This window comes from Simochromis diagramma, unplaced genomic scaffold (genome assembly GCF_900408965.1).
Source record: "Simochromis diagramma unplaced genomic scaffold, fSimDia1.1 OVJJ01000361.1, whole genome shotgun sequence".
NCBI lineage: Eukaryota > Metazoa > Chordata > Actinopteri > Cichliformes > Cichlidae > Simochromis > Simochromis diagramma.
In genome coordinates this window covers 4609209-4635773 of record NW_024386860.1, presented here as the reverse complement: position 1 = coordinate 4635773, position 26565 = coordinate 4609209, and the positions used below count along the sequence as shown (strand labels likewise).

General features: G+C 41.7%; 2 protein-coding genes and 1 long non-coding RNA gene across 6 annotated transcripts; 1 reads left to right on the top strand and 2 right to left on the bottom strand.

The window, feature by feature from the left end:
- Nucleotides 1–1130: 1130 nt before the first annotated feature.
- On the bottom strand, nucleotides 1131–7661 carry LOC120732351. Its single transcript, XR_005695578.1, has 3 exons — nucleotides 7550–7661; nucleotides 3742–3834; nucleotides 1131–3100 (listed from the first exon to the last, which is right to left on the bottom strand). It is a non-coding gene; the product is annotated as an uncharacterized LOC120732351 (long non-coding RNA).
- A 96-nt stretch (nucleotides 7662–7757) lies between these two features.
- khdc4 (KH domain containing 4, pre-mRNA splicing factor) lies at nucleotides 7758–19600 on the top strand. 3 transcript variants are annotated; one of them, XR_005695577.1, is made up of 14 exons: nucleotides 7758–7901; nucleotides 8319–8502; nucleotides 12582–12710; nucleotides 12813–12892; nucleotides 12989–13041; nucleotides 13133–13311; nucleotides 14320–14531; nucleotides 15068–15128; nucleotides 16014–16065; nucleotides 16394–16710; nucleotides 17026–17172; nucleotides 17645–17726; nucleotides 17820–17905; nucleotides 18783–18813. XR_005695577.1 is itself a non-coding variant. In XM_040029869.1 (14 exons), the coding sequence occupies exons 1-14, from the start codon at nucleotides 7873–7875 to the stop codon at nucleotides 19034–19036; spliced, it is 1893 nt and encodes a 630-aa protein (XP_039885803.1). In that variant the 5' UTR covers nucleotides 7758–7872; the 3' UTR covers nucleotides 19037–19600. The 3 variants fall into 3 exon arrangements, 2 of the variants coding, with proteins under 2 accessions (XP_039885803.1, XP_039885804.1); XM_040029869.1 differs by having other exon boundaries at nucleotides 17617–17726; nucleotides 18783–19600; XM_040029870.1 differs by lacking the exon at nucleotides 18783–18813 and having other exon boundaries at nucleotides 17820–17938.
- Nucleotides 19223–24860, bottom strand: LOC120732350 (NADH dehydrogenase [ubiquinone] flavoprotein 1, mitochondrial-like). 2 transcript variants are annotated; one of them, XM_040029880.1, is made up of 10 exons: nucleotides 23007–24860; nucleotides 22492–22574; nucleotides 22221–22391; nucleotides 21934–22117; nucleotides 21670–21859; nucleotides 21333–21545; nucleotides 21076–21242; nucleotides 20908–20989; nucleotides 20033–20178; nucleotides 19223–19893 (listed from the first exon to the last, which is right to left on the bottom strand). In XM_040029880.1, exons 1-10 carry the CDS (start codon nucleotides 23088–23090, stop codon nucleotides 19798–19800), a joined length of 1416 nt encoding a protein of 471 aa, XP_039885814.1. In that variant the 5' UTR covers nucleotides 23091–24860; the 3' UTR covers nucleotides 19223–19797. The 2 variants fall into 2 exon arrangements, with proteins under 2 accessions (XP_039885814.1, XP_039885813.1); XM_040029879.1 differs by having other exon boundaries at nucleotides 22492–22577; nucleotides 23007–24859.
- Between the last annotated feature and the right edge of the window lie 1705 nt (nucleotides 24861–26565).

The following is a 26565-nucleotide window of genomic DNA, read 5'->3' as shown; positions in this document are numbered from 1 at the left end:
ATAACTGATATTTATATAGGTTATAATATATAGTCTTGAATAAAGAGTACACTTTCTGTAATTCACTGAGTCACTGGATCTTTTTACTAATGGTAATCAACACCACCAGAAATATAAAAATATAAAAAACAACAACAAATGTCAAGACAACAGGAAAGTTCAGGTATAAAATATGTGGATCGCTAAGGAAAAGGCACAATACGGTCAAGAAGTCCTTGAGTTCCACTCGTACTTTTGTTTGTGTCTGTGTCAGCATGACAGCCAGTCCTGAAGGTCTTTCTCGTTTGCAAAGGTCTGTCTCTGTCTGTCTGACTCAAAGGCTGCTCTGTACTGTGTCGCAGACCCTGCTGCTCTTTGACGCACATGAGCAAATATTGCCGTTTGACAGACAGGAGTAACGTTGGGGAAGGGATAACAGGACAAAAGGGGCAGAGTGTAACTGGTCAGAAACACAGAGCTTTCTGGTTAGGTGTGAACTTTGAGGTCAAGGGGTTTAAGTTACTATGTGATTATATGGTCCCTGATTCAAGTCTGGCTTGAGGCTATTGACACATGCCATCTCCAATCTTTCTCCACTTATTTTCTGCCTGTGCAGTGGGTTCAGAAAACACCGGGAGGCTCGAGGAAGCCAAAATACAGACACGAGCCACAAGATCAGATATCAGGGTAGATTTGAGTGTTTTGAAAACGAATCAATCAAAGCTCACAGAAACTCAGAACAGCACTGGCTCAGCGTAACTGATACAACAGGTTCAAAAATAAAACGTGCCATAAAATCTTTTTTTTTTTTTACTGTGTTTCCACTTATTTTCTAAAGTTTACAGTATGTCTGCGTCTGTGCTGATGGTGGTTAACTTTTCCTTTAAGAGGACATACCTCCTCATAAAAATAATTCAAGAAATAAGTTATAAACATTTTCATTTTAATGCTCATGGAGAATCTGAGACAACATTTTAGAAAAATAACCAAATACTTCAGGAGACCAAAGTAGTAAAACTCACAAATTATAATATTATTATAATATACAAATTATAATATCTAGCAACTCTACATTTTTTTTCTTGCCATTTAATAATCAGATGATTCACAGTAGTGATCCCTAAAGCGATCCGCTGAAAAAGGAGGAAGATTTAATAATGGGAGGGTGCAGGTAATGGATAATTTGATTTAATGCTATAATGCAGTTTAAAATGAAACCTAAACTTAAATTTTAGGTTTATTTATCTGCACATGAAGTAGATATATTCAAGAAATACCTCCGGACTGCACAAGAAGCTCTGAAGTCATGTGTTTCATTACTGCTTGAGCAGTAACAGGTTGAAGAGACACATACCAAAAGCGTTTGTCAAAGGGAGCTTGTGTGTGTCTCTGCGTTGCGATGCCATTATTTCTGCAGGCTGTAGAGCTCTCCGGTAATTCATGCCGCCTGCCATGTGTTTCTATTTACCTGGCACGGCTACTTCTCAGCATAACGTTCCCACTGCAGTTATTATCCAGAGCCCTGAGCACACCACGGGGGCGCTTCTGTTGCAAAGCTAATGCAATATCCATCCACCGTTCACAGACAACTGAGACCCGAGCACCACATTTATCCACTGAAATGGAATTTCTTTCAGAGGAAGCGCCAGCTCAGTATACATTTGAAATAAGGCGCCTTAATATGAGACTCAGTGATTTTGGGACCCCCGGGGTCATACCAAAATGACAGAAGATGGAGGGTGTAGCTTGTGTAAAGATGAAAGGTATCCAAAAAAGACACTCAACAGGAGTGTGGATATTAAAGCACGCAGGGCTTGTTGTTCAATTTTCTGACTCTGCATAGCGGGCAGGTTTGAGGTGTCGATGTATTCTAACCTCCATATATCAGATGATTAAGTCCTGCCACAGATCTGCAGGGATGACTGAGTGTTTGATAAACTTCAAATACACTGTGTTTGGTCAACCCAATGAAATAAGATGGAAAATATTGTCTCAGATGGCAGGCCGGCCAATCTTTAAACTTTGTGTTGGTAGCTGCAGAGGCGGATTTGTGCCAATCATAACTTTTATCCTCTCGTGCAACAGAAGCTTTAGATTTCATCCTGAGACCACAGAGGGTGTCATTGTCTCGAGACCACTGGGAAAAAAAGGGGACAAATATTTTCGTCAGAGGGCATCGCTCTGTTCTACCTGAAGATTTCATAAATCCAGCACATGTCACTTTCCTGGAACCATCGAGCATCTTTCCATTTCAGCACCCCTCACCCCCTCCCATCAGGCTCTCTTCTTGACCAGTGTCTGAGGCTGATGCAGGTGCCCCTCCCCTGGGCAGCCCGCTCAGGAAAGCAACCCGCTGTGTAGACGAGACGAGGCCACAGCCCCGGGCCAAATTCACGCTGTGAAGTGTATAAGAGGCTCCCTTTCTCTCCAGACACACACAAGAAAGATTCCCTTTGCACTCCGCCTCCTCTACAATTCAATCTGCCCATCTGTTTTCCTTCTCTTAATCACTTTTTGTCCCCTTTACACTTTGCTTTGTCTGCACCTCCATTCCTCTGCATGGCCTCACCTCATGTGATGTCATTTTATTTATAACAAAAGGGGTTGGTATTATGACATGTTATCAGCTGTAACATTTACAACACCACAACAGCAGATATCCCTTTCAGGTTGATGATACTCTGCCTGTGATACACACAACTACAAGATTAAAAAAACCCCAAAAAACTGCTTGTAATTTCTGGTTTGACAGCAAACTGAAACATAGGTACTGACAGTATCTCATTGTACAACCCAGTCGAAGCCCAACGTGAGGCGCCCTTCTCCTCATCACGTCCCCTGATTTCACATATCTGTGTCAGCCGCCAGGATCAGGCGAGACCCAGGCCTGCGTGCCTTGAAGGGCGGAGGTTAAATCCACCAACATGCACATTACAGTTCACACTTTGCCTCTTACTAGGAAAGGCAGTAAATATGGCATGGATGCCCTGCTCGCTCCTGCTCCCTCTGTTTTCTCTGTGTCTCTTGCTCCCCTGGCTTCTCCTCTCACAGCATACTGCCTGTAAACAGTCGAGTCAGGCGTCAAGACTTGGCTGACCTCTGACTTCTGACACGGCGAACCCTGCAGTTGGTGAGGAACGGATATTTTACATTTCTACAGCTTTTCTTAGTCTTGTTTAAATACGTCACGTATTGTTTCATTCTTATTTTTATCAGTTAAAAAATATACTTTACCTGAGTGTGCACTTTGTTTTATACTTGTATACATATTTGTATTTATTTGACTCTGACTCTGAGCTCTGAACAAGATTTCCTATGTACCCAGACCTAGTGCATGTGTATAAATGGCAAATAAAACTTTCAAGAATTTATAGCATTTGGTTTTATGGGATAGGAATGTATATGAAAAATGATCTTTTACATTTTTCAGATAAGAAGAGTGATAATTATTATGCTTTACTGAGCATTTATTTACTAAAGACTATCTTTACAGTCACTTGCGTTCAGCAGAATCAAATATAAAGGTCAAGCTGGATACGTTTGCTTACTGTAAATTTATTTGGCCCAACAGGTTAAAGTAAAACACCAGTATGATAACTATCTAAATGTGACATATAGACCAGCTAATGTAGCTCTAAGTGTCATTGTTAGAATTAGAGTGCCACCTGGAGGTGAAGTGAAAGAAAAAAATCAGAGTGAGGGTGAGATCAAGAGTTTGTCTGTGTGGGACAAATCCTTGCCTCAAGAATGAGATTTCCATACCGGATTAAAAGGGTCCCGGGTCCCAGGAGGGATGCTGGGGAAAGGGTGGCGTGGAGGTAGATGATCTGCTGTGGTGACCCTTAAAACAAGCAGCTGAAAGAATAAGATTAAGAAGATGACGTAAAAGAGAAATATAACATATTTATTTTTATTGCAATATTCCTAACATACTTAAAAACATTCTTTCTTAAAACATTTAGTAACTGTGCTTCGATGAATCTCTTTCTTTTTGACTTGCACTCACTTGATTCTGGTGAGACTCGCATGTACTGACTTAAAAGCCAACCAAAATGTGGGACAATGTCTCAATATGTGGGGCAGCGAGACAAGGAGTAAAAATGGTGTTCAGTCCTTCATAAAGTGGGACACCTGGCCACCCTAGGCCTAGTTGCCTGCCACAGCTAAAAAAACCCCCAAAAAACCCACCTAACTTTGGAGAAGACACCTCAGTTCTTTTTTTCATGGTTTGAAAATTCTTAAAAGTCACAATAAATAAAGAAAGACAGAGGTCCGTGGATTTTAATTGCATTACAGTTTATTTTGGATTCACTTTGCAGGACTCACAGTTCAGCCCATCTTGAACAAAATCTTTTGCTCCTCTCTCTTTTTTTTCTGATTGGCTGCCCCGTGGAAACAGAAAGTTTGAACTGCAGGTGTGTGGGCCGTTGTGAGCTCACAGACAGAGTCTTGTGCCTTAAGTCACCATATTAAGGATATCACCCTCTTCTTGGCAGAGCAAGTAGAAAAAAGGCTGAATTTTTACACTAGTCTGATCATCAACCAGTGTAACAATAAAACCATGTAAGAAAATAAAGGAAAAGCACCATCTTTCAATTTGAACAATAAAAATCATAATAAAAAATTACTAAATATCTACTTGTCGTCCAGGCTGATTATTTTAGTTTGACAGGTGGGTTGAAAACTGAGGATGAAAAGGCAGAGATTGAGAGTATATCTATTATTTTATTAAATAAGAAAGCATATCTTTTATCTTCAGGATCAATAACAGACTGTCCCAATGGGCTTGCTAGTTCTACACCAAGACTTAATCATGTCTGTGCAAACATCACACTACAGTCATGATGTCATACACATGTAATAGCTTTAAAATGGCTGCACCGTGTTACACAACTTATTGTTCCACCCGTCTGTCTTTGCACTGACTGAACTTCCAGCTCGGGTGGCTCATTAAATGACACACCTCAGCAATCAAGTCTGTAGCTGTGAGGTCACCTCCTGTCCTGATGGCTTAATGCTGCACAGCAAACTCTGTTCACCTGGTAAAGAAATATGATTAATTTCCAAGGCTCAAAGGTTGACCTCCCTTGTAAGCTTACATGCTTGTTTTTTATCAGTGATAATGACTGACGGTCAGTTAAAACAGTGAACTTTACAAGTTAACAGTTTTAGCATGTAAAGTTTACCCTTACCTAAATCTGCATTTAACAAAAAATCTGCAGCACACTTAAAAGATACAGTTAAATAAATTAAACATTTAGTAAAAAGCATGTTAATTACTATAAAAACACCAAAACCTATCCATGACCTCTACCATAAAAATGATCAAATGATCTTAGGCCCAATAGATAAATGCAAACCAACAATTTCCTGGTATGAAAACATGACACATCTTGATCCTGATCAAACTGAAGAAAGCAGAGTTTAGCAGATAATTTTCAGCACCCTGCACCACAGAACAACAGAAATACAAGCAGGGCTGCCAGTTGTTCAATCTGTTGATCCATGTTGCCCCCCTGCACGGTGTTCTCACCTTCCACAGAAACCTGCACCTCCTGGCCCTGTCTCTGAGATCCTGGGTGGTCAGTAACCGAACACCTGTACCTGCCAGAGTGACTCTCAGTAAGCCAGCACAGCTTAAGAGCCAGGAGGCACGATGCCATTGCCTGGCTTAGCCTATAGGGGCAAATGGGGTCTCTGCAAGACTGGGTCTGTTTTTCTTTACAGAGCAGACTTGGGGTTTTTAATCTTGGGTCAGTTTAGAAACATTTAATTTTAAGTCTCTTTACAAAACTCACAAACTGGTCCATGTTAGCAGGAACACATTTGTATCATGATAAGCTGGAGAGGACCCAAGTGCAGGACAATGAATGCTGAATAACTTTAAAAAATCACAAGTTTCAATAGCTTTGATAGTAACAGAAAAGTCCAAAAACAAAGCAAGCCAGAGAAAACATGAGGATACAGCAAGTAAAGCAACACAGCAAATTCAGGAACATAAACACAAACACTTTGCTAGTGTTGGGTTAGACCCTGTTTTCCTTCAGTGCAACCTTAATTCTTCGTGGCACAGGTTGATTTCTCAGAGATTTTGGTCCATATTGACATGATACATCACATAGTTGCTGCAAAACTTCCTTCCCACTACATCCCAAAGTTACTCAACTGGATTGAGATCTGTGGAGACTGCGGAGGCTGTTTGAGTACAGTGAACTCATTGTCATACGCAAGAAAGCAGTTTGAGATGATTTGAGCTTTGTTTCATGGGGTGTGATCCTGCTGGAAACAAACGTTAGAAGATGAGTACACTGTGGTCATAAAAGGAAGGACACAGTGAGCAACAATACTCAGGTAGACTGAGGTGTTTAAAAGATGATCAATTGGTACCAAGGGCCCCCAAATGTGCTGAGAACATATTCTCCACACCACTATATCACCAAGCAACCTAAACTGTTGATATAAGACAGGATGGAGCCATGACTTCATGTTGTTTATGCCAAATTTTGACCCTACCATGAATGTCACAGCAGAAACTAAGGCTCATCAGACCAGGTAGCATTTTTCCAATCTTCTCTGCTCCAGTTTTGATGAGCCTGTGTAAACTGTAGCCTCAGTTTCCTGTTCTTTACTGACAGGAGTGGCACCCAGTGTGCTCTTCTTCTGCTGTAGCTCATCAGCTTCAAGGTTTGTCATGTTGTTTATGCAGAGATGCTCATCTGCCTTAGTTGTAATGAGGATTATTTGAGTTACTGTTGCCCTCCTATCAGCTCGAAGCAGTCTATCCAGTCTCCTCTGACCTCTGGCATCAACAAGGCATTTTCACCCACATTTCTCTCCATATTTTCTCATTTTGTCTTTTTGTTGAAAACCATATACATGATTGTGTGGAAAAATCTCAATAGATCAGATGAGATCAACAAGCATTTACCTTCAAAGTCATTTAAATCACCTTTCTTCCCCAATCTGATGCTCGGTTTGAACTTGTCGCCATGTGATTAGCTGATTAAATACTTCTAACAAGGGGCTGAACAAGAGTACCTAAAGAAAACACCAGTGAGTTTGGGGCTGATTACACAACAGGACATAGGTGAGGGTGGACCACGGAAACCAAGACTCATGACAAGAATACCAAAAAAAAAGAAAAAGACACAGAAACTAACCAGAACATCAATAAAACCAGAAAGCAGAAACCAAAAAGTAGTATTAAATAGAAATACAAAACTGGAAAACCACACCAAATGTGTTTCATTGTCTTTATTATTATTATTATTATTATTATTATTATTATTATTATTGCTATCATAGTGCTGTAAGTGTGAAACTTCAAACATCAATCTTATGTATGATCAGTCCATACATATATTTACTGAGTGAACATCATTCATTTGGCTTACTGTCACGGTTTAACTGACAAATTATTCCGCATTTAAAGATGACTGACTGAATATGTTTAAATTTGCGCATTTGAAACCCTAACAGAATATCAACACAAATCAGTGCAGTAACCTGTGTCCTTTCATTTATGAGGTTTTTCAGTAGATTAAGCAGGAGTACACCTGCTAAAACTCACCTCGTCATGAAGCCTGTCCGGCACCTCAAGGGTTTTCTCTTCACTGGAAACTCTGATATCGCCTCAAGAGACACTGTCCAAGGGTAGCACGACAGGTGAGGAAGAAGCATCCCACCTGAACCTTCTGTTTTTTCCCTCTTTTGAACACACTTGCTGGTGTCTGGCGCCCTCTCGTGGCGTCGTTGAGCGAGAACAGCAGTAACCGGAGGCGGAAACGGTGAGACACGAAGCGGCTAGCCATCAGCACAGCTGACTGTACGAGCTGTGCAGAAGTCTGGAGAGATTTTCCTCACAGGGATTTTTTTCTATTTGACGAAACATTGATGTCATTCTGTGGGACTCAGAGCAGCGGGTAAGCCTTTAAACCCGGACAGTTTTTGTATTTTTATTGTGCTGTTTAGCCGCCGCCTTTATGCTTTCAGATAGCCGGCTAGCTCGCTAACGTTAGCCGCCTTATGTAATCATGGCCGTGCTGTCGCGCTGCAGCTGGCGAGCAGCTCATGCTTTTTATCCTGTAGCTACTCAAAAACAAAATATTTTTAAATAATTAATTTCGGTGGCAGAGTGCCTGTGATTGTGACCGCAAACTGAATACAAAGAGGAAAAACCCTGTTAGACCACAGTTCTAGTTTCCAAAACGTCAACAATAACAGCATTGGGTGTTGTTTGCTTATCCTCACGGTTGGGTTTTTGGGGGTTTGTGGGCTGAAGTGAGGGTTATACAAACTTTTTTGACTAGTTTAATGTTTTTTGTCTTTCTGTGTTCCAGCCGCCGCAGCAAATGGGACCAGCCTGGGCCCGGGTCTGGCTCTGGTGGGATGGGGGAGGCTGAAGCTGCACCCACCGGGGCTCTGGATGCTGCTGCTGCTGTGGCTGCCAAGATTAATGCCATGCTGGTGGCCAAAGGCAAACTCAAACCCTCACAGATAGGCAACCCCGGGCCGCCTGATAAGGTAATGAACAGCATGGCTGTCCTTTTATTAATTACTTTTGTTTTAAAGGCGATTTTATAAATTATTGAATCCGTTGTTGTGCCAAAAAGTGATTTCCAATGTTTCTGTGTATTTTTTATGTGTAATATCTTTAGGTATGTTGGTAAATAGACTTCGGTGAACAGGGCTTACAAAGGGGTTATATAGAGAATTAAAAAATTATCTGTTTTTCAAGTATCTTTACAACTTTGTGTTATTGTACTTACATCATAACCAATCTGGTCCTTTATCCCCACTTAAAATATTTTTACAGAACTATTGTAATATTTGCTGCCATTTCTGCTGTCCTCTTGGCCAACTTACTCTTACAAAAGACATTTTTAATGTTAATGAGATTTTTTTAACTGCATAAATAAAGGTTATATAAAAGTCACTGCCAAAAACTGATTGCGGCTTCTACTTAGTTACATGAATGTTGTTTGCGGCTCAAGATGACTTTATGTCATCCATGAGGGATGCATTTGACATATGTTTCACATATTATAGCCCAACAAGTTACTTATAGCAGTTTAAATACAAGCAGTCAGTTTTTGGCAAATACCGGAAATCAGTTTTTGGCAGACAATCAGTTTTTGGCACAACACCGTAATAGAGAAGCGTGGTACCCAGACTGCACTATGCAAGGCTGTTTAATAATTTCGGGGTGGATGTTGTGATTGTTTAACCTCCAGTATACAAAATACTTTGCCCAACATCTTCATACTGTAGGGCCACTGTTATTTTCACTTTCTCCTGGAGAGATGATGTCTACCTGAAGTCAAATTATTCAACCATTACTCCATAGGGTCCAGTACAGTAATCATTAAACTTTAATAGAGCTTTTTTTATTTATACATTTATGTTCATCACACAAACTCAACAACTCTATCGCAGCAGTGCTGTGTTGACCTGTGGGTAAAGGTGCAGAGCATATCAGCAGGCTATGTTATGAAATGGAAAATGCACTGTGACCTAACACATCCACAATCTGTCATGGTGATCATTTCTTGTAATAAACACCGAGATTCTCTGGGGCGGTATTATCTTCTGTCCTTTCTTAACGGATGTGTTCAATGAGGTAATAAAGGAAGCACCTTTTCTTAGTACTTGGAGAGTTCAAGTAATTAGGAAGCTTCCAAAGGAAATTAGACTTTTATAGTTATTCCTATTACCATAAGCCTTATGTGTTCTTCCTGGGGTATCCATACACTTATATATATGTGTACATGTGACCAGCACTGACAAAAACATAAGAAAGATATTCATATTCAGATATTATTGGATTTCGTAGAAGATAATTAAGAAAACAGGATATTCAAACACAGTGTCTATATAATGACATTTGATTTAAAGCTTTAACTGTATTCCCACATATTTTCTCTCTCGTCCTGCATTTTTACACTTAGACTCCAACATCAAGGTTATAAGATAACATATACTTCTTTTTTCAGCAGGTAAATATATATAAGTAACATGTTATGTATTTCAATAAAATGCAATACAGTGCAATCAAACAAATATCTTAATAACGAAGTAGAAACTAATCTGAAATAAAAAAAACAGTGAAGTAAAATTAGTACATTTTGTTTTTGCATTGCGCATGTACACTTCACCTCCACCAGATGTCACTCTTTACAGTTCCTGCTGGAGGAGGAAATGCTGCTTTTACAGACCTGTAAAATGGCTTTTTAGTGCTCACATATTTAATGTGGAGGGGTTTGCAGGTGATATTGCAGATTAATGAACAGGACCACTTTCTCTTTAATGCTTTAAAGATTTGTTGCATCAACATTGTGACAACAGTATATTTTATTGTTAACTTGTAACTTCAATTTTATATTGAGTCAAAACTTTATTAAATCATTTTTAATTCTCAACACTCAGACGCTAATCCCTTTGGGCTCCAAAACAATGTGGTTACCCACAGTGGCGAACCCTTGCGAACAAGAGAGCAGCTTGAAATAGTTTCAACTTCAGAGTTATTCCAATTTTATTGAACATTTCTGTAACTGGATTTTCTTAAACACTGCACATATCCAAACTGAAACAAAGAAACACAAACGCCCTTGTTGACAACGTCCTCCTGTTCCACAGTTTGGCTTGAGCTCGGCTGAACAATCATGTCACAATATCACAGTGCGAGTCATTGCCAAATAAAAGGCGGCAACATTTTCATTACCTTGTTTTCAAAGTCTTTGGAAGCCAGAGTCGTAATTGATAATAAAAATCTATCAATTGCCAAATCCTACATGAACACAGGATTATTTTGTTAAAATTAGAGCTGGGCGATATAAGATTTTTTCATATCACGATATGTTTTTTCATTTCTGGCGATAACGATATCTATCACGATATAAGCCAAATAACTATATTTGTAAGATTTGGGGTGATCGTGGCTCAAGAGTTGGGAGTTCGCCTTGTAACCGGAAGGTTGCCGGTTCGAGCCCCGGCTCGGACAGTCTCGTCGTTGTGTCCTTGGGCAAGACACTTCACCTACCGCCTACTGTTGTTGGCCAGAAGGGCCGATGGCGCGATATGGCAGCCTCGCTTCTGTCAGTGCGCCCCAGGGCAGCTGTGGCTACAACTGTAGCTGCCTCCACCAGTGTGTGAATGTGTGTGTGAATGTGAAAAGGGCAGCACGGTGGCACGGTGGTTAGCACTGTTGCCGCACAGCAAGAAGGTCCTGAGTTCAATTCCACCATCAGGCCGGGGTCTTTCTGTGTGGAGTTTGCATGTTCTCCCCGTGTTTGCGTGGGTTCTCTCCGGGTACTCCGGCTTCCTCCCACCGTCCAAAGACATGCAACTTGTGGGGATAGGTTAATTGAATAATCCAAATTGCCACTAGGTGTGAATGTGCGAGTGAATGTGAGTGTGAATGGTTGTCTGTCCCTGTGTGTTGGCCCTGCGACAGACTGGCGACTTGTCCAGGGTGTACCCCGCCTCTCGCCCTATGACAGCTGGGATAGGCTCCAGCGCCCCCCGCGACCCTGAAAAGGATAAGCGGAAGCGAATGGATGGATGGATGGATGGATGTAAGATTTAAATGTGCCATTGCTCACAAGTAAAATGTGAAATAATTAGCAGCTCGTTTTAATTTAAATATTTATTTCCCATAATAAGTTCAACAGGGTGGATGTACTTAAGGAACATGAGACTTCAGTTTCAGATAAAGGCAAATATATTGCAAACTACACAAAACCTGCCGCTAAAGCGTTTAAGTTTCAAAATAGAACAAACAAAACAGACTACTAAATTGTCAATTCCACTAAGAAACACAATTTTAATTCTAAAAATAAATCTTATTTTGTTTTACAGAAGAACAGACAAAATTGACTAACTTTTCTCAATATCAAATAAACTGAGAACTAAAAGGAAATTCTCAATCTCTCCTTGTTGTATAGCTTAGCTTTTCAAACAGTTTTAACAGTTACTTTAGTCTGACAAAAGCCGAATGTCGAATTAGCGCTTTCAGTCAGAGATTGAGCATGCACCGGTTTATTGTATTTCCAGACTTGCTTTCGGCACAATTTACAGTGCGAGCTACTAAGTTTTTTGTCAGACTTGAAATAGCCGAAATACCTTCACACTACGGAACTTCTATGGCCCTTCTTTTCGACAAGCTCTCCGGCATTGGAACCATCATCGGTTTTTTCTTCGGTAACCTTCGCTCACGCTCTCGGTTGATTTTTCTCTAGTCGGCAAACTCATTTCCTTCATTACCTGGGCAGCCCAGCTGGCTGCTTCCCAAACAAATACACATGTGCGCCTTGGCACTTGTGCTGCACGTAACAAGTCACGTGACGTGGCGCTGCGGCTGTGATTGGTTCGGCTCTGCGCTACTTAATTTGGATTGGCCGTTCTTTTTTTTTTTTAAGAGGCCAAGAGAGATGAGGCCTATTGCAATAGTTTAATTTTTCTATCGAGAAAAAGTTATTTCGCAATACATATCGTTATCGTTCTATCGCCCAGCTCTAGTTAAAATGTATGTTTTAAGTCTCCAGTATAAAATAATGAGCTGTGCCTTGACTGACGCATGCTTCTTGTTCCGTACCCTCTTTCAGGTCCTTGGTGTCGGAAAGCCTCCAGTGCCGCCAAAAGCCAAAGACGACCTGGTGGTAGCTGAAGTTGAGATCAATGACGTCCCAATTAATTGTCGAAATCTCCTGACACGCGGGCAAACGCAGGATGAGGTCAGCAACAATAAGAATGATATTTTCAAAAGTTAGGTCTGTTTCTTAGCTAGCGGATTGCTCGTGATGTGGTTTGTAATTTTTAATATGGTTTGTCCACAGATCAGTAAAGTGAGCGGTGCTGCAGTGTCGACCAGAGGCCGTTACATGACAGCAGAGGAGAAGACCAAAGCGCTAACAGGGTGACTGTCTCTCATTTTCACTAACCGAACTGATAGTAGACCCGGTGTTTGATGTTTTTATGTAAACTCGGCCTTGTTTCTGCTCATTCCAATCAGGGATCGACCTCTGTATCTACACGTCCAAGGACAGACAAGAGAGCTTGTTGACAGTAAGTATTCTTTTAAACTTCAGTCAGTCATAAACGTTTGTCTTTGTGTAGCTCGTAATTCGACTGACAGTTTCTCTCCTCCCTTTTCCAGGAGCAGTTAATAGAATCAAGGAGATCATCACAAACGGGGTGGTGAAGGCTGCAACTGCTTCATCATCCTCTCCATCTTTCTCCTCTACTGGGGCTTCAGTCACAGTGTATCAGCAGAACAACCTCCCTGCTCCTTCACTGCCCCCTGTGACCCACCACAAACCACACTTTCAGTCAGGGGTAAGGCAGTTCCCACATGGATGCAGGTCATACTCTCTGTTTCCACCTAATTTTGAAGCACCGATCAGTTTACCAATTGCCTCAATACACTTACTGTTTTTAGAAAAGGTGAGGGTGGTGAGATTATAAATAGTTAGCGTCATATTTAATGGATGTCTTCTAAAGAACAGTAAATAGGTTGCTTTAGATTTTATATACTTCAGAAGTGTAAGACTTGGAAGACTTCAAACGTCTAGTGCAGACAAAGAAGCTGCGATCGTTTGAATGAAAAAGACATTTGATTTGATTTGCATCCAACCTTCGGTAGCAGTCGATTTAACAACAGTCTTCACTTGGGGGGAAAAAAAAGGACATTAGTGGTGTGCGATAAATACAGAGGCACTACTGCCAATACCGATGCTTTTTAACTTATAAAGGTAGCTTATGTAGGGGAGAGCGGTGTGCCATGATTTATGAGATGAATGGGCATCAGTTTAAAAATCTGAACACCTTTTAATGACCACCAAATCCCTGTAACTGTTACTTTCTATAATAATTAGTTAACACAACAAAACCTTTCAGCTTTTTGAAACTGGATTTTTTGGAGACCTGGAATGTGAATGTGCCTGTTTTTAAAGGACTTCGGTCAAGTTCTGTTGTTTAAATGTGTTATAGGCTTTAAATAAAACGGGTGATAACACAGAACACAAAAAGTTTCAGACATTTTTCATAGTGCATGTTTGAGATAAATTTTTTATTTTAATAAGAAAACTATAACACAGTTCAGTGGAATACAGTCTGACCTTTTAGGATAGAGTATCGATCCAATAAAAGTGTTTGTCTCGATACTGTCGATATTTGGAATGATCAGCCTACCTCTAGACATTCATGAATTTAAAAATGTTTGGAGATATACTGGAACTAATGTCTAAAAGGGGGCATAAATGTAGGGGGGACTGAAAACTGTCAGTATGGTAATGTGTTTAGTCATAGTTACTGCAACCCTTCATATTTTCTTTCATTTCTCAGATGCATTTTGTTCAAGATAAGATCTTTGTGGGCCTGGATCACGCTGTCCCGGGCTTTGCAGTCAAAGAGCGTGTCGAGGGGCCCGGCTGTTCATACTTGCAGCACATCCAGGCTGAGACCGGGGCCAAAGTCTTCCTCAGAGGGAAAGGATCCGGCTGTTTGGAGCCTGCCTCTGGACGAGAGGCCTTTGAACCCATGTACATTTATATCAGGTGGGTATCATCAGTCTTTGTCCATTAAAGACGGCGCAGGCTAATGAAGCGTTGTCACAACACTGCCACACTCTGGAGTTTTCTGCAGTAGAGCGCAGTCAGAATTTCCAAATTATTATTATTATTATTATTATTATTATTTTTATTTTATTTTTTAAGAAAAAAAATTAAAAGTAAATGTGATTGATGCTTTTTTTTTTTACCAGTGCCTGGTGGGATGCTATTCACTGTAATGGCCAAAAGGTGGTGGTAATGCAACTACAAACTATTTGCCACCCACTACTAAACAATAACATTAAAAAGTTCTGATTACTGGGTGTTAGAATAATAAGATGGTAAGATAAGATAGTACTGTACAGACACGAAGCCCAAAACTACTTCAACTGTCATATAGTTCTGTGTAAATTTCCTTTAGAAAAATTAGAAAATGAAGTCTGGTGCAAATATGTCACATGCAGAGTCAATAGAGAACAGTGGATTTCAAATATTGGTAGTTTTCCATGATTATGAACTATTTTTGCTGTTTTTCTCTCCAGTCACTCGAAACCTGAAGGACTTGCAGCAGCAAAGACTTTGTGTGAGAACCTGCTTCAGACAGTGAGTACTCCAAGTGTCTATTTTCCCCATTCCAGCTTCAGCAGACGGTCCTCAAGCATTAAAACCAATTTTCAGATGCTCCCTTATCCACAGGGTTGCACAGCAGGTAGCTCTGCATATTTGTTTTGCCGGATATTTACTGCAGACGCCTTTCCTGATGCAACCCCAGAGAGATTTTTGTCTCCTCACGGGATCGAACTGGAGATCTTTTTGCTTGTTAGGCAAAGGTGCAAACCCCTACACTGTGGAGTCACTAGACAGTCCCTGAGCATTAATAAATAATAAGTAAGTAATGAGTGGTGGCCTGTCACAGATTAGTTATGAAAAGTGTTTTGTTTCTTTTTTTAACAAAACAACTGGAAACACTAATGGTACGAGATCAATATTGCAAATGAACAATTAATTAAATCGCTGGTGGCACTGATGTTTCCACACTGTGTTAACTTTTGACACTCGCTGGTGATAAAACGAAAATGTTTTTAAACTAAGCAAAGAAACACGCACTTCCTTGTGGTTTAAGGGATCACTGATCTCAGCTTCTGCAGATGCGCACATCGGCTACAGAGCTGTAGATAGTGAAGGATTATTTGTGTGCTGCACCACAAGCGGAGACCACAAGTATTTTCTGCAGACACAGCCGTTTTCTTAAAGGTGGAGACTCAAAGGGAGTTTGTGCTGTGAATGTTCGAAGGCGTTTTTTGTTGTTGTTTTTTTTAACTGAATCTTGATAGATCTCGTTCTTTTACAGTTGGTTTTTATGTTTTTTTTCTTTTATAATGGTTACATTATGTTGAACTCTTGTCTTTATAGGATGACTTTCAAAGTAAATTTTTTATTTTTTTTAAAACTATTAACAAGATTAAATGCAATGTTCCTCTTTTCTAGGTCCATGCAGAGTATTCTCGCTTCCTTAATCAAATGATGCCAACACCACAAGGTACTCCACAGCTGGTAGTTTTTCTGTAGTTTCTGTTGCTGTACCAAAGCTCTTTTTCTTTAACTGAAAGCTGTAAGATTCTCAGTCTAAGGAGCTGAGCTTCTTCAGTTCTGAAACTGAAACTGAAGAAGCTTCTCGGATGAGAGGTGAAACGTCTTCAAGCAACTTAAAGAAGTCCAGACGCTTTTCTTTCCAAGCTCCTTAGACTACGATGACCTGGATGACTGAGAACCTTCACAGACATTCTCAGTCTAACACATCTGTTTATTGACATCTCTGTGAGAGCCTCATTCTAGCTGTTTTGCTTGTTTCTTTTGTTTTTATTCAGGGTTTGGACAGCCGCCAGTAGTGAATGGGATATCTCCTCAACCTCCTTACTACCCCCCTACTGGCTACCAGCAAGGCTACCCACTGCCCGTACCCCCACCTCAGCCTCAGCCTGTCCCTTCACCTTACGCTGTCCCACCTCCTGTGCCGCCAGTGGCTGCCGCTGGTGTTCCCTCTCAGTACCCTCTCCGCCCAGCTCCAGCTCCTATTCCTGCTGCTGTCCCTGTACCTGTACCTGTCCCTATCCCTGCCCCTGTCCCCACTGTAGCTCCTGCACCCACGCCTGCACCAGTACCTGCTCCTGACATCTTGCCACAGGTAGGATTCATTGTAACATGGCCTTAAAACTAAAGCAGGCATCCAGAAACACAAATAAAACAAGACTGTGTAAAATCTTTGACTGTACAACAATCCCATTTTTTTCCTAGGTCCACTTAACTCTTTACCCCTTGAAAGCTAACTAGGAGCAAATCTAAACATCTGACACAATCAAAACTTCTGCACAAAATTAGATCTTTGGATTACTACTTCTTTAATTTTACTTTTATAAACTGTGAAACTCTCGCCATGGATATGTGTCATAGCAGGAAAATCAGTAACCAGATGATACTGTTGTTTTCGTCTTTTGTGCAGACTCTAGCCCCTCCTGTACGTTTACCTCCCTCTGCTGCAGCACCACCCAAAGTTTCACCTCCTGCTGCCCCAGCCAACCCACCACAGAAAAGACGCTTTACAGAGGAGGTGCCTGACGAGACAGACAGTGGCCTGCTGGGATACCAGGTGATACATTTCTTTTGCATTTTCACCCCCTCATCATTCTCTGGTGTTTTTTTTTTTTTTTTTAAACACCCCCTATATTTTATTTTCTCCACATCGTGGTCTCCATGTTTGTTTGTTCCCTGTTTGTATGTCGGAGTCCTCATTGTCACGAGTCACCTTCATGAGCCGAGGAAGCACTCTTACCTCTCTTTCCGATTTCTGTCTCCTAACATATCATCTTTGCTCTCTTCAAATGTCTTTTGTACCTTGGTTGAGATAGCTTGGAGAGCTGTTAAAAGTATCTTTCATAGTGGACGGGAAAATATCATTATAATCACAGGTTTGTGGTAAGCTAGCTTTTTTCACTTTGGTGTTGTAAATAGGTGTGTATTGTTTTTTTAGTGTCAGGGCAGGGCTTAGTTGAGGATGTCTCCTAATCGTGCCTGTGTGTTTTTCTGCTCATAGCATGGACCCATTCATATGACTAATTTAGGTGCAGGCTTCTCCATGGGCAGCCCTGAGAATCCAGGATCCCAACCACAGAGTTCCTCCAGCCCGTCGTGTGAGAGGGACAGGTGTGCAGATTTTACACAGGATGTTGTTCAGGTTAATAATATTCACAGGTCAGTGAGAAGAGTTCACTCACTCCCTCTCTTTGTGTTCTCCAGTAAGCAGCTAATGCCTCCACCCCCCTTGGCTGTGAATGGAGCGAGACCCAAGGTGGAAGAGAGAAAGGCACCGCAAGGCCCCGCCGGTAAGGGCGTTATCCTGTGGATTGACAAATCCCTGCCCAAATCCAAATCACGGACTGTGACCCTCTTATAAGCCTGGCCTCAATTTTATTCACAGCCTTAATGTAGAGCTGTAGAGACAAATGTAAATCCTCTCCCTGCCTACTGAAGCTGGATGTCTGTTACATAAACCCCCCAAAAACAGATTTAGTTTCGTTTTTCTATATTTAATATTAAAGCCGCTCCTGGTTTTGTGGCTGAGATAAATGCAGCGCCCGCCACAATAAGCCTCAAACGGGCTTTTCCAGGAGTCTGCTGCTGTGACAACACATCTCAAGATAATGAGGCGGAGCTATGGCTCAACACCTTTTGTGTGCCTTCAACTCCTTTTTATAAAGGAGTGCGATTATGTCGAGCCGTGACGACATCATCAGTCTGGATTGTCCGACGTTCGTTTTCCTCCCTCGCTAACGAGAATCTCTCCTGTTTTTGTGTTTTTCTCTTTTTCTCTGTGTTTTTCTTCTCTTCCATGTGTCTCCGGTGTGATGATGGATATCGGTTGGGGGTGGGGCACGACTCGTCCTGTGACACCGTCTTGCCGCTCGATTGGACGGCCCCTGACATTGTCGCTCCCCACCAACCAATGGCTGCTTTTGAATGGCCGCCACCCCCCTCCTCAAACCGGCTGACATAAACGTTGATTTACATTTGATCTATTAACTTTTTGTTTCTCCCAACATGTGTTTGAAATAATTACCTTTGACTTGAAATGAGCTGCTGCTGTTGTTGTGTATGTTTTCTCTCTTTTTCTCTTTCTCCTCTCCACATGTGCTGCCTTTCTCTCTCTCTCTCTCTCTCTTTTTTCCTGTTTTTTCTTTTGCTCTCTTCTTGCTCTTTTAGCACCTGCAGTAAAAAGACTGAAAACAGGTTTGGTGGCATACACCGGCGGCTCTTCTGATGAAGAGGAAGACCACCCCACCTCAAAAGCCACCTCAGGGCCAGGTAACCCTGGGGCAGTTCCCCCTACCTCCTCAACTACCACCACCACAACCACCTCAGGCTGGGCACAGGGTTATCGCTGCCCTCCTCCACCACCCCCTCGAGCTAAAACACAGCCGCAGCAGCAGTCTATACCTTTCTGGATGGCACCCTAATGCAGAAAAAAAAATCTGAACTCACCGAGTGCTTTCTGCTGAGTCTTACAGGATATCCACCCAAACTGAGCCCATCTGTTCGTCACAAGGATGACTCGTAACAGCTCTGTGTTGGTTTCAGGATTTAGCACTTGGGTCTAAATGGACAAACTAAAGTTTTGTAAAGACTCCCATTTGTTTGTTTGACTGTCATTAGTCATTGTTCAAAGAAGGACATTTGCCGGAGTGATACTTCAACCTTTAGTCTGGATGTATAGCTGGTCAGTTGAGCAATATTCTGCCTGCCTTCTTGGTCTGAATCGAGGGAAAACATGCACCAGCTCAGCTGTGTGTCTCTGTGAAATGATAACACAGACTGTAAATCACAGACCAGTTTTCCTTTCATCCTAACACATCTTTTCCTGTTCCCACTCTTTTCTTTCCCCAAAGTAAAAACAAAACAAACATCAATCACTTAATCCTTTCTTGATCATCTCCTTTTTTTGTACAGATCAGACTGGACATGTACGCAGTGAAGCATTTGAATTTATTTCGCAAGTTTATGAAATAAAGCTAATTTATTGACGTATGTGTTCATTTCTTTCATTGCGCCGTGCATCAGTTGAAGATGTCATTGGTGCTTTTATATCACCAAAGCAGACTGGTTGTCCACACATAGCTTTTGCGATCAGGATAACTTTGATCAATAAGTAATATTTACACTTAAAATAAATGATCTACGGAATGATTTGATGACAGACTGAATGGGAGGCATTTCACTTTCAGATCATCTCGACCTCTGGCGCCCTTGCGGGATTTTTCTTGTTATACTGAGCAATGCGGCTCTCCATGACAGGCCTGAAGTGGCGGATCAAACCCTGCACACACAAAAGGGGAAAAAAAAAAGAGGATAAACGCCCCTGACTCCTCACGTTTAGCATTTCTTTTGAAATTGAAGGCTCAGTTTTACTGAACTTATGCTTAAGTGCTTAAAACGCCTCCAAGAAGAAATCTCACCTGCACAGGCCAAGCAGCTCCGTCCCCGAGAGCACAAATGGTGTGTCCCTCTATCTGCTTACTGAGCTCCCAAATCATGTCAATTTCTGAAACTGCTGCCTCGCCTTGGACAAACCTCCACATCATTTTATCCATCCAGTCCACTCCTGTGGGAGAGAAAGGAGTTGAACAAGCATTATAAAATTACAATTCCTGAAACTTTTAAGCAAAGTTTTACCTCGGAGGAGTTATTATCGACCCTAATCTTAATCCAATTCTAATAAAGACTTAAAAACCTATTTGATATCTTAAAATAACAGTTGTAGCTTCCTTTTGTGTTCTTCACAAACTAATAATCCAAATCCTGAAGCTAATTGATTAAATTACTCACACATTATGACTCTAGCTTTACTAAGAGAATGAAACGAGTGCTGTTGCACTGCTTGTCCAAATTAATGCAAAAAATTATACACATTTAAAAAGGCTTTTTCTAACCGAGATTTACATTACATATGTGCAAATAAAATGCATCAATACAGGCTCAGATTATGATTAATTTGGCATAAAACCTCGGTTTTACCAGTATTATGTTTTCAATGCTTCGATAATTGTGCTCTTACAGGTATATCTTACCTTACCAGAGTGTTTATTTTGCTATAATAACATATTTGAGCACTTATCACACCTATGTACCCTTCAGGCATGTCCTGAGTAGTAAACGCTTCACCTAACCCTGATGTTCTTGTTGACAGTTCACACAAGTGCTTATTATAGCTCAATGAAGAGAGAAGAGCACTGTAAGGAATGTAAGGAGGATGTAAAAAGATTTTAAAGGGTGAGATAATGGATGTTTTAACAGTTACTGCCTGAGCCCAGTGTTGAATGTAGTTCCTTACCCTCCCTGCAGGGGGTGCACTGTCCACAGCTCTCGTGTTTGTAAAACTCAACCAAACGTGCAATGGCTCGGACCACATCGGTCTGCAGAGAAGACACATCAGTCAGATTTTCTTTCTGCTGTCACTGAGGAGCCTGTGAAACGTGCAATATTTCAGGCAACTGTTTACCGATTTATCCATGACTATGACAGCTGCGGTTCCCAGGGCACTCTCTGCACGAACCAGGTCATCGAAATCCATCAGCACATCATCGCACACATGCCGAGGGATAATGGGAGTGGAGGACCCCCCTGGGATCACTCCTAATAGATTGTCCCAGCCACCTCTCACTCCTCCTGCACCAATCATACGAGAGAAAAGAGGAAAAAAATGTGTAATGTTTCATAAACTCTTCATGGACAGAACTGGATTAAACACGCACACACCTGCATGTCTCTCTATCAGCTCTCTCAGAGGAATAGACATCTCTTCCTCCACTGTGCATGGGGTGTTTACGTGACCAGAGATGTTGAACAGCTTCGTCCCAGAGTTCCTCTCCCTCCCAAAGCTGGTGAACCAAGCACCACCTCGACGACAGATTGTAGGCGCCACAGCAACTGTCTCCACGTTGGCCACCGTTGTTGGGCATCCAAACACCCCTTTAGGGAGAGAGAAAGAGAGCAGTAAATAACTATAATTAGAATATAACCCTATTTAGCAGTTTCTTAAACCATAATTAAGTGCTGCAGGATATTGGAGGCTGCTGTGGAGAGTTTACCTCACCTATGTCTGCAGGGAAAGGCGGCTTGAGCCGGGGCTTCCCTTGTTTGCCCTCAAGAGACTCGATTAGAGCCGTCTCCTCTCCACAGATGTATGCGCCTGCTCCCCGCATAACAAACACATCAAAGTCATACCCAGAGCCGCAGGCATTCTTTCCAATCAGCCCTGCTTTGTACGCCTCATTAATGGCCACCTGTTTGAAGAAAACAATTAAGACAAACGCTCTTCATCCACGGACTGTTCGTCACACATCCATCCATACATTACCTGTAGGTTTGATGACTCATTGTAAAACTCCCCTCTAATGTAGATGTACGCGGCACGAGCTCCCATGCCTCTCCCAGCCACCAGACAGCCCTCTATAAGCTTATGGGGGTCATGACGCATTATCTCGCGGTCTTTACATGTCCCAGGCTCCCCCTCGTCAGCATTAACCACCAGATACTTCGGCCTACCACATAGCAAATGCGGAAAGTCACAGACACGCCAACAGATTATTTATTCATGAAACCTTAGCATCATTCACGGTTGTTTCTGTTCCCTCTTGCTCCTACCTGCCATCGCTGGGTTTGTTCATGAAACTCCACTTCATGCCTGTCGGAAATCCTGCTCCTCCTCTGCCACGAAGCCCCGAGATTTTCACCTCATTCAGGATCCAGTCTTGTCCCTTCAGTATGATCTCCTTGGTCTTATACCAATCTCCTCTTTTTAGCGCTCCTTTGAGTCTGGGAGAAAAAACGGAAGAGAAGAGCAACAGAGAGAGATAAGGTGTTTCTACAGGTCATTAGAGAGTAATGAAGGTGGTTTTACTTCAAATACTTTTACCTCCAGTCATGTCGGCCATATAAGTTAGTAAATATCCGATCTTGGTCACTCAGAGGACCAAATTTGGTCTTTTTTGGCTTCACCTGCTGGAAATGAGAAAAGTTGAAGAAAAAAAAAAAGGTGTGGCTGAAAAAAGCTGGCAGTCTTTCTGGGTTTGGACATCTGCTGCCAAACAATCTGTAATGTTCTACTTCTGAGATTAATGCTGAGGTGATTTGGCGCCATATCAACAAATCAAAATGCCAAACAATACAACTTTTGTGAAGCTTAACATAAGACTACTACTGAATTAAACCCAGGAGTACTTTATAGGACTTTTTAAAATTGCACAACACGCATTCATCTTTGTCTTTTACTGTAAAATCTACAGTAATATGGGGGGGGGATACACGTTTAAAGACCACAAGTTGCTCTAAAAATCTTAGTGGAACGATCTGGATAATCTTATTTAACTCACAAACGTGCCACTTTCTTCTCTGTGCTGTGTATTGGTGTGTGACCGCAGGCCTACCTACCTGTGGCTGCGCAGCAGTGCTGTAGGTGAGTCGTGGAGCAACCTGACGCGCCACAGCGCCCCACAGCATCCGCGGAGGCAGCATCCTGCAGGGGGCTCAAGACACCCACCCCCAGCTCACTTTTAAACTGCTTTAAACTCCAAAGCTGCTTCTCCCAGGGTCTACGTTTTCTTAGAAGATCGAGTCGACTTTTAAACCTCGGCTGCCGAAGGAGCTGCAGCCTACGCCTGCTGGTTCAGCTTAATTAAACTAAGAGGATTAGAGACTGCGTCACGTCCTGCTCTCGGAAGGTACCCGTTAGGCTATGTTATGCACGCGCACGCACGCACACAGAAACAATTATTGGGTCACCCAAAAACTATATGCTCACTAATATGGAAATTGTCATGCCAGCTGATCAGTGGCCATGAGTACTATTCACAGAGAGTCACTTAGAAGAGTGACGAAACGTTTTTCCCACTGAAAACATTAATTCCAGATGAACAGAATCAACTTTTTGGGATTTCCTTACCTGGCTGATTGAGCGTGCATCGAGACAATTATTGGGTCAGTATCAAAGCCACATCATATCATTTTTATTAAGGGATTTTGTGCACAGTTTACATGGTTATGTACGAATTATTAATCTGAAAGTAAACATGGCCTCCTGGCATGGTGGTGGGGGGCACCGATGTATTTATACCATCCGTGAGGCCTGCTTTGCCACTTGGGTTGGCATTTCACTTGTCTTGGTATTTTGTGTGCTGGTTGACTGGAAAAGTTTACTGGAACACTTGAGGTGTTATTTCCTTTTAATCTTCTGTGAAAATGCTCCATAGATGATTGAACATGAACTCGAAACACACAAATGTTCTCACTTTAAGTGCAGCCGAGTTCCACGGTGAGACAGAGCCAGAGCAAAATTAGGACCATGAAAGCAAACCAGCCACGGTTTATTTTATTATTCACACCTGTGCCTTTCATAGGTCAGAATGACTTCCATGTTAAAGACCTGTTCACTTTTTCCCCCACACCATTTCCAGCTCAATCACTTAAACTAAGAAATAATGGGCTTAAAGTGTTGCGTGCAAGTTTATTTCCCCTGGGTTAGAGTTAGGGGGCAGAAAAAGTGAGCTCAAGTTCAACCTCCATTATGATCCAGAGAAATCATTCAAGCACACAGTCATGGCCACTTTGTTAGGTACATCTGCACAACTGCCCGTTAACACAAATATCTAGTCAACCAATCACAGTGCAACAACCATACTAGGAAAACTGAGCAAACCATTGTTGATGGTGACAGACGGGCTGGTCTGAATATTTGAGAAGCTGCTGATCTACTGGGATTTTCCCCAACAATCACTTCTTCAGTTTACGAAGAATGATCAGAAAAGAAGAAAATATCCAGCGAGAGGCAGTTCTCTGGAGATTGGCCAGACTGCTTCCAGCCAATACAAAGGCAACATCAACTCAAATAACCACTCATTACAGCAAAGGAACGCAGAAGCAACACAATTAACTTTGAAGCAAATCGGGGTAAAGCAACAGAAGACCACACTGGGTGCCTCTGTTGTCAGCTAAGAACAGGAAACTAAAGCAACAATTCACACTGATAAGACAAAATTGAACAAGATGAGCAACTGATAAATGTGCAGCAACTATGTAATTGTATAGTGTCAGTATTGATTATGGAGTGTTCCAGTTGTGAATTCAAGAATCAAGACAGTTCTGAAGGTAAAAGGGGGCCCAGCTCAATACTAACAAGGTTTACCTATTAAAGTGGACAGTGAATGTAACAGCCAAGCAAGTAAACATAAGAAATATTTAAAACAAAATATTATGGTAAATGGCCTGTATTTGTATAGCGCTTTACTTAGTCCCTAAGGACCCCAAAGTGCTTTACACTACAATCAGTCATTCACCCATTCACACACACATTCCCACACTGGTGATGGCAAGCTACATTGTAGCCAAATCTGCCCTGGGGCGCACTGACAGAGGCGATATTAAAGTAACAATAGCATAAATAATCAATTCGAGTCTATAAAATCCAAACAAAACAAAAAGGATCATTAAATAATCTGTCTGGAATCGGGACAAACGAATATTTGAAACAATTACTCTTTAATCTGTCAGCATAACGATGAACTTTGTAAACAAACAGTGATCGCTGACTGAAAACACAGTGCCAGCTCAGTCTATACGTTCCTGTCAACTACCTCAGGCACGCTTCATTTCCCATCACTTTTCACCTTTTCTGACAATGCCATTGAAAGCATAACTGACACCTCAGTGAGGTGATATTTCACCAAGATTAGCTCATATTACAGATCACTTACTGGCACTTAACAAGAAATGTCAGCACAAGAATGTTAAAAATAACAGCAGCACTTTTTTTCTGCCCACACAGCTCAGTCACAACTATTTAATTATTAAATGTTGGGGGGTCCTTTTAGTTTAAGTTTAAATTCACTAGTATTACAGATATAGTGCGTTATACTATTTCTCAACTCTCCGTGGATTTTGACATCGGGCTTAGAAAATTGCCTATGTGCTAGTTTTTAAACCCCAGAGAAGAGGGACAGATGGAGGGCAGTTAGAGAATCAGGAAGTGCAGAGGAATTTGTAAGGAGGAAGTGAGAGCAGCTATGAAGAGGATGAAGAGTGAAAATATGGCTGGTCCTACTGACATACAGTACCTGTAGAGATATGGAGATGCTTAGTAGAGGTAGCAGCAGACTTTTTAATCAGTTTGACATAATCTTGGAGAGTTGGAGGATGCCTGACGAGTAGAGAAGACATGTACTGCTACACATCTTTAAGAACTGGGGTGATGTGGAGAGTTGCCGTAATTACAGAAGAATAAAGTTGATGAGCCGTAGCATGAAACTATGAGTTATTCAAGCTAGGTTAAAGAGCAAGGGTGATGATCAGCGAGCAGCAGTATGGCTTCGTTCCGAGAAAGAGCACTGCTGTTTGCTTTGACAGTGTTGATGCAGAAGCATAGAGAAAGTCAGAAGGAGCTGCACCGTGTCTTTGTGGATCTTGTTTGCAGTGGTGATGGACAGGTTGATAAGGTCAGGCAGGAGTCTCTGTGGACTATGATGTTTGCAGATGACATTGTAAACTATAGGGAGAGTAGGGAGCAGGTGTAGGAGATCCCAGAGAGGTGGAGTTATGCTCTGGAGAGAAGATGAATGAAAATCAGTACAAACGAGATAGAATACACGTGTGAATGAGAGGTGGAAGGTGAACATGTGAGGAATAGAGGTAGTGAAGGTGGATGAGTTTATATACCTCTGGTTAGCCATCAAAAAGCAAGCAGTGCACAAGAGAGTGAAGAAGAGAGTGATGGCAGGATGGAGTGGGTGGATACGAGTGTGAGGTGAAGGATAGTAGCAAGAGTGAAAGGCAAAGTTTACAAGATTGTTGTGAGATCTGTTCCAACGTATGTTTTGTAGATAGACTCCTCAAGCTCTGCCTCCTTAGTGCTACTAAGTTGAAGATGCTGATTTTTTGGGGGAGTGATCAGAATGGACAAGATTACAAATGTGAATATCAACGGGATAGCTCAGGTTGA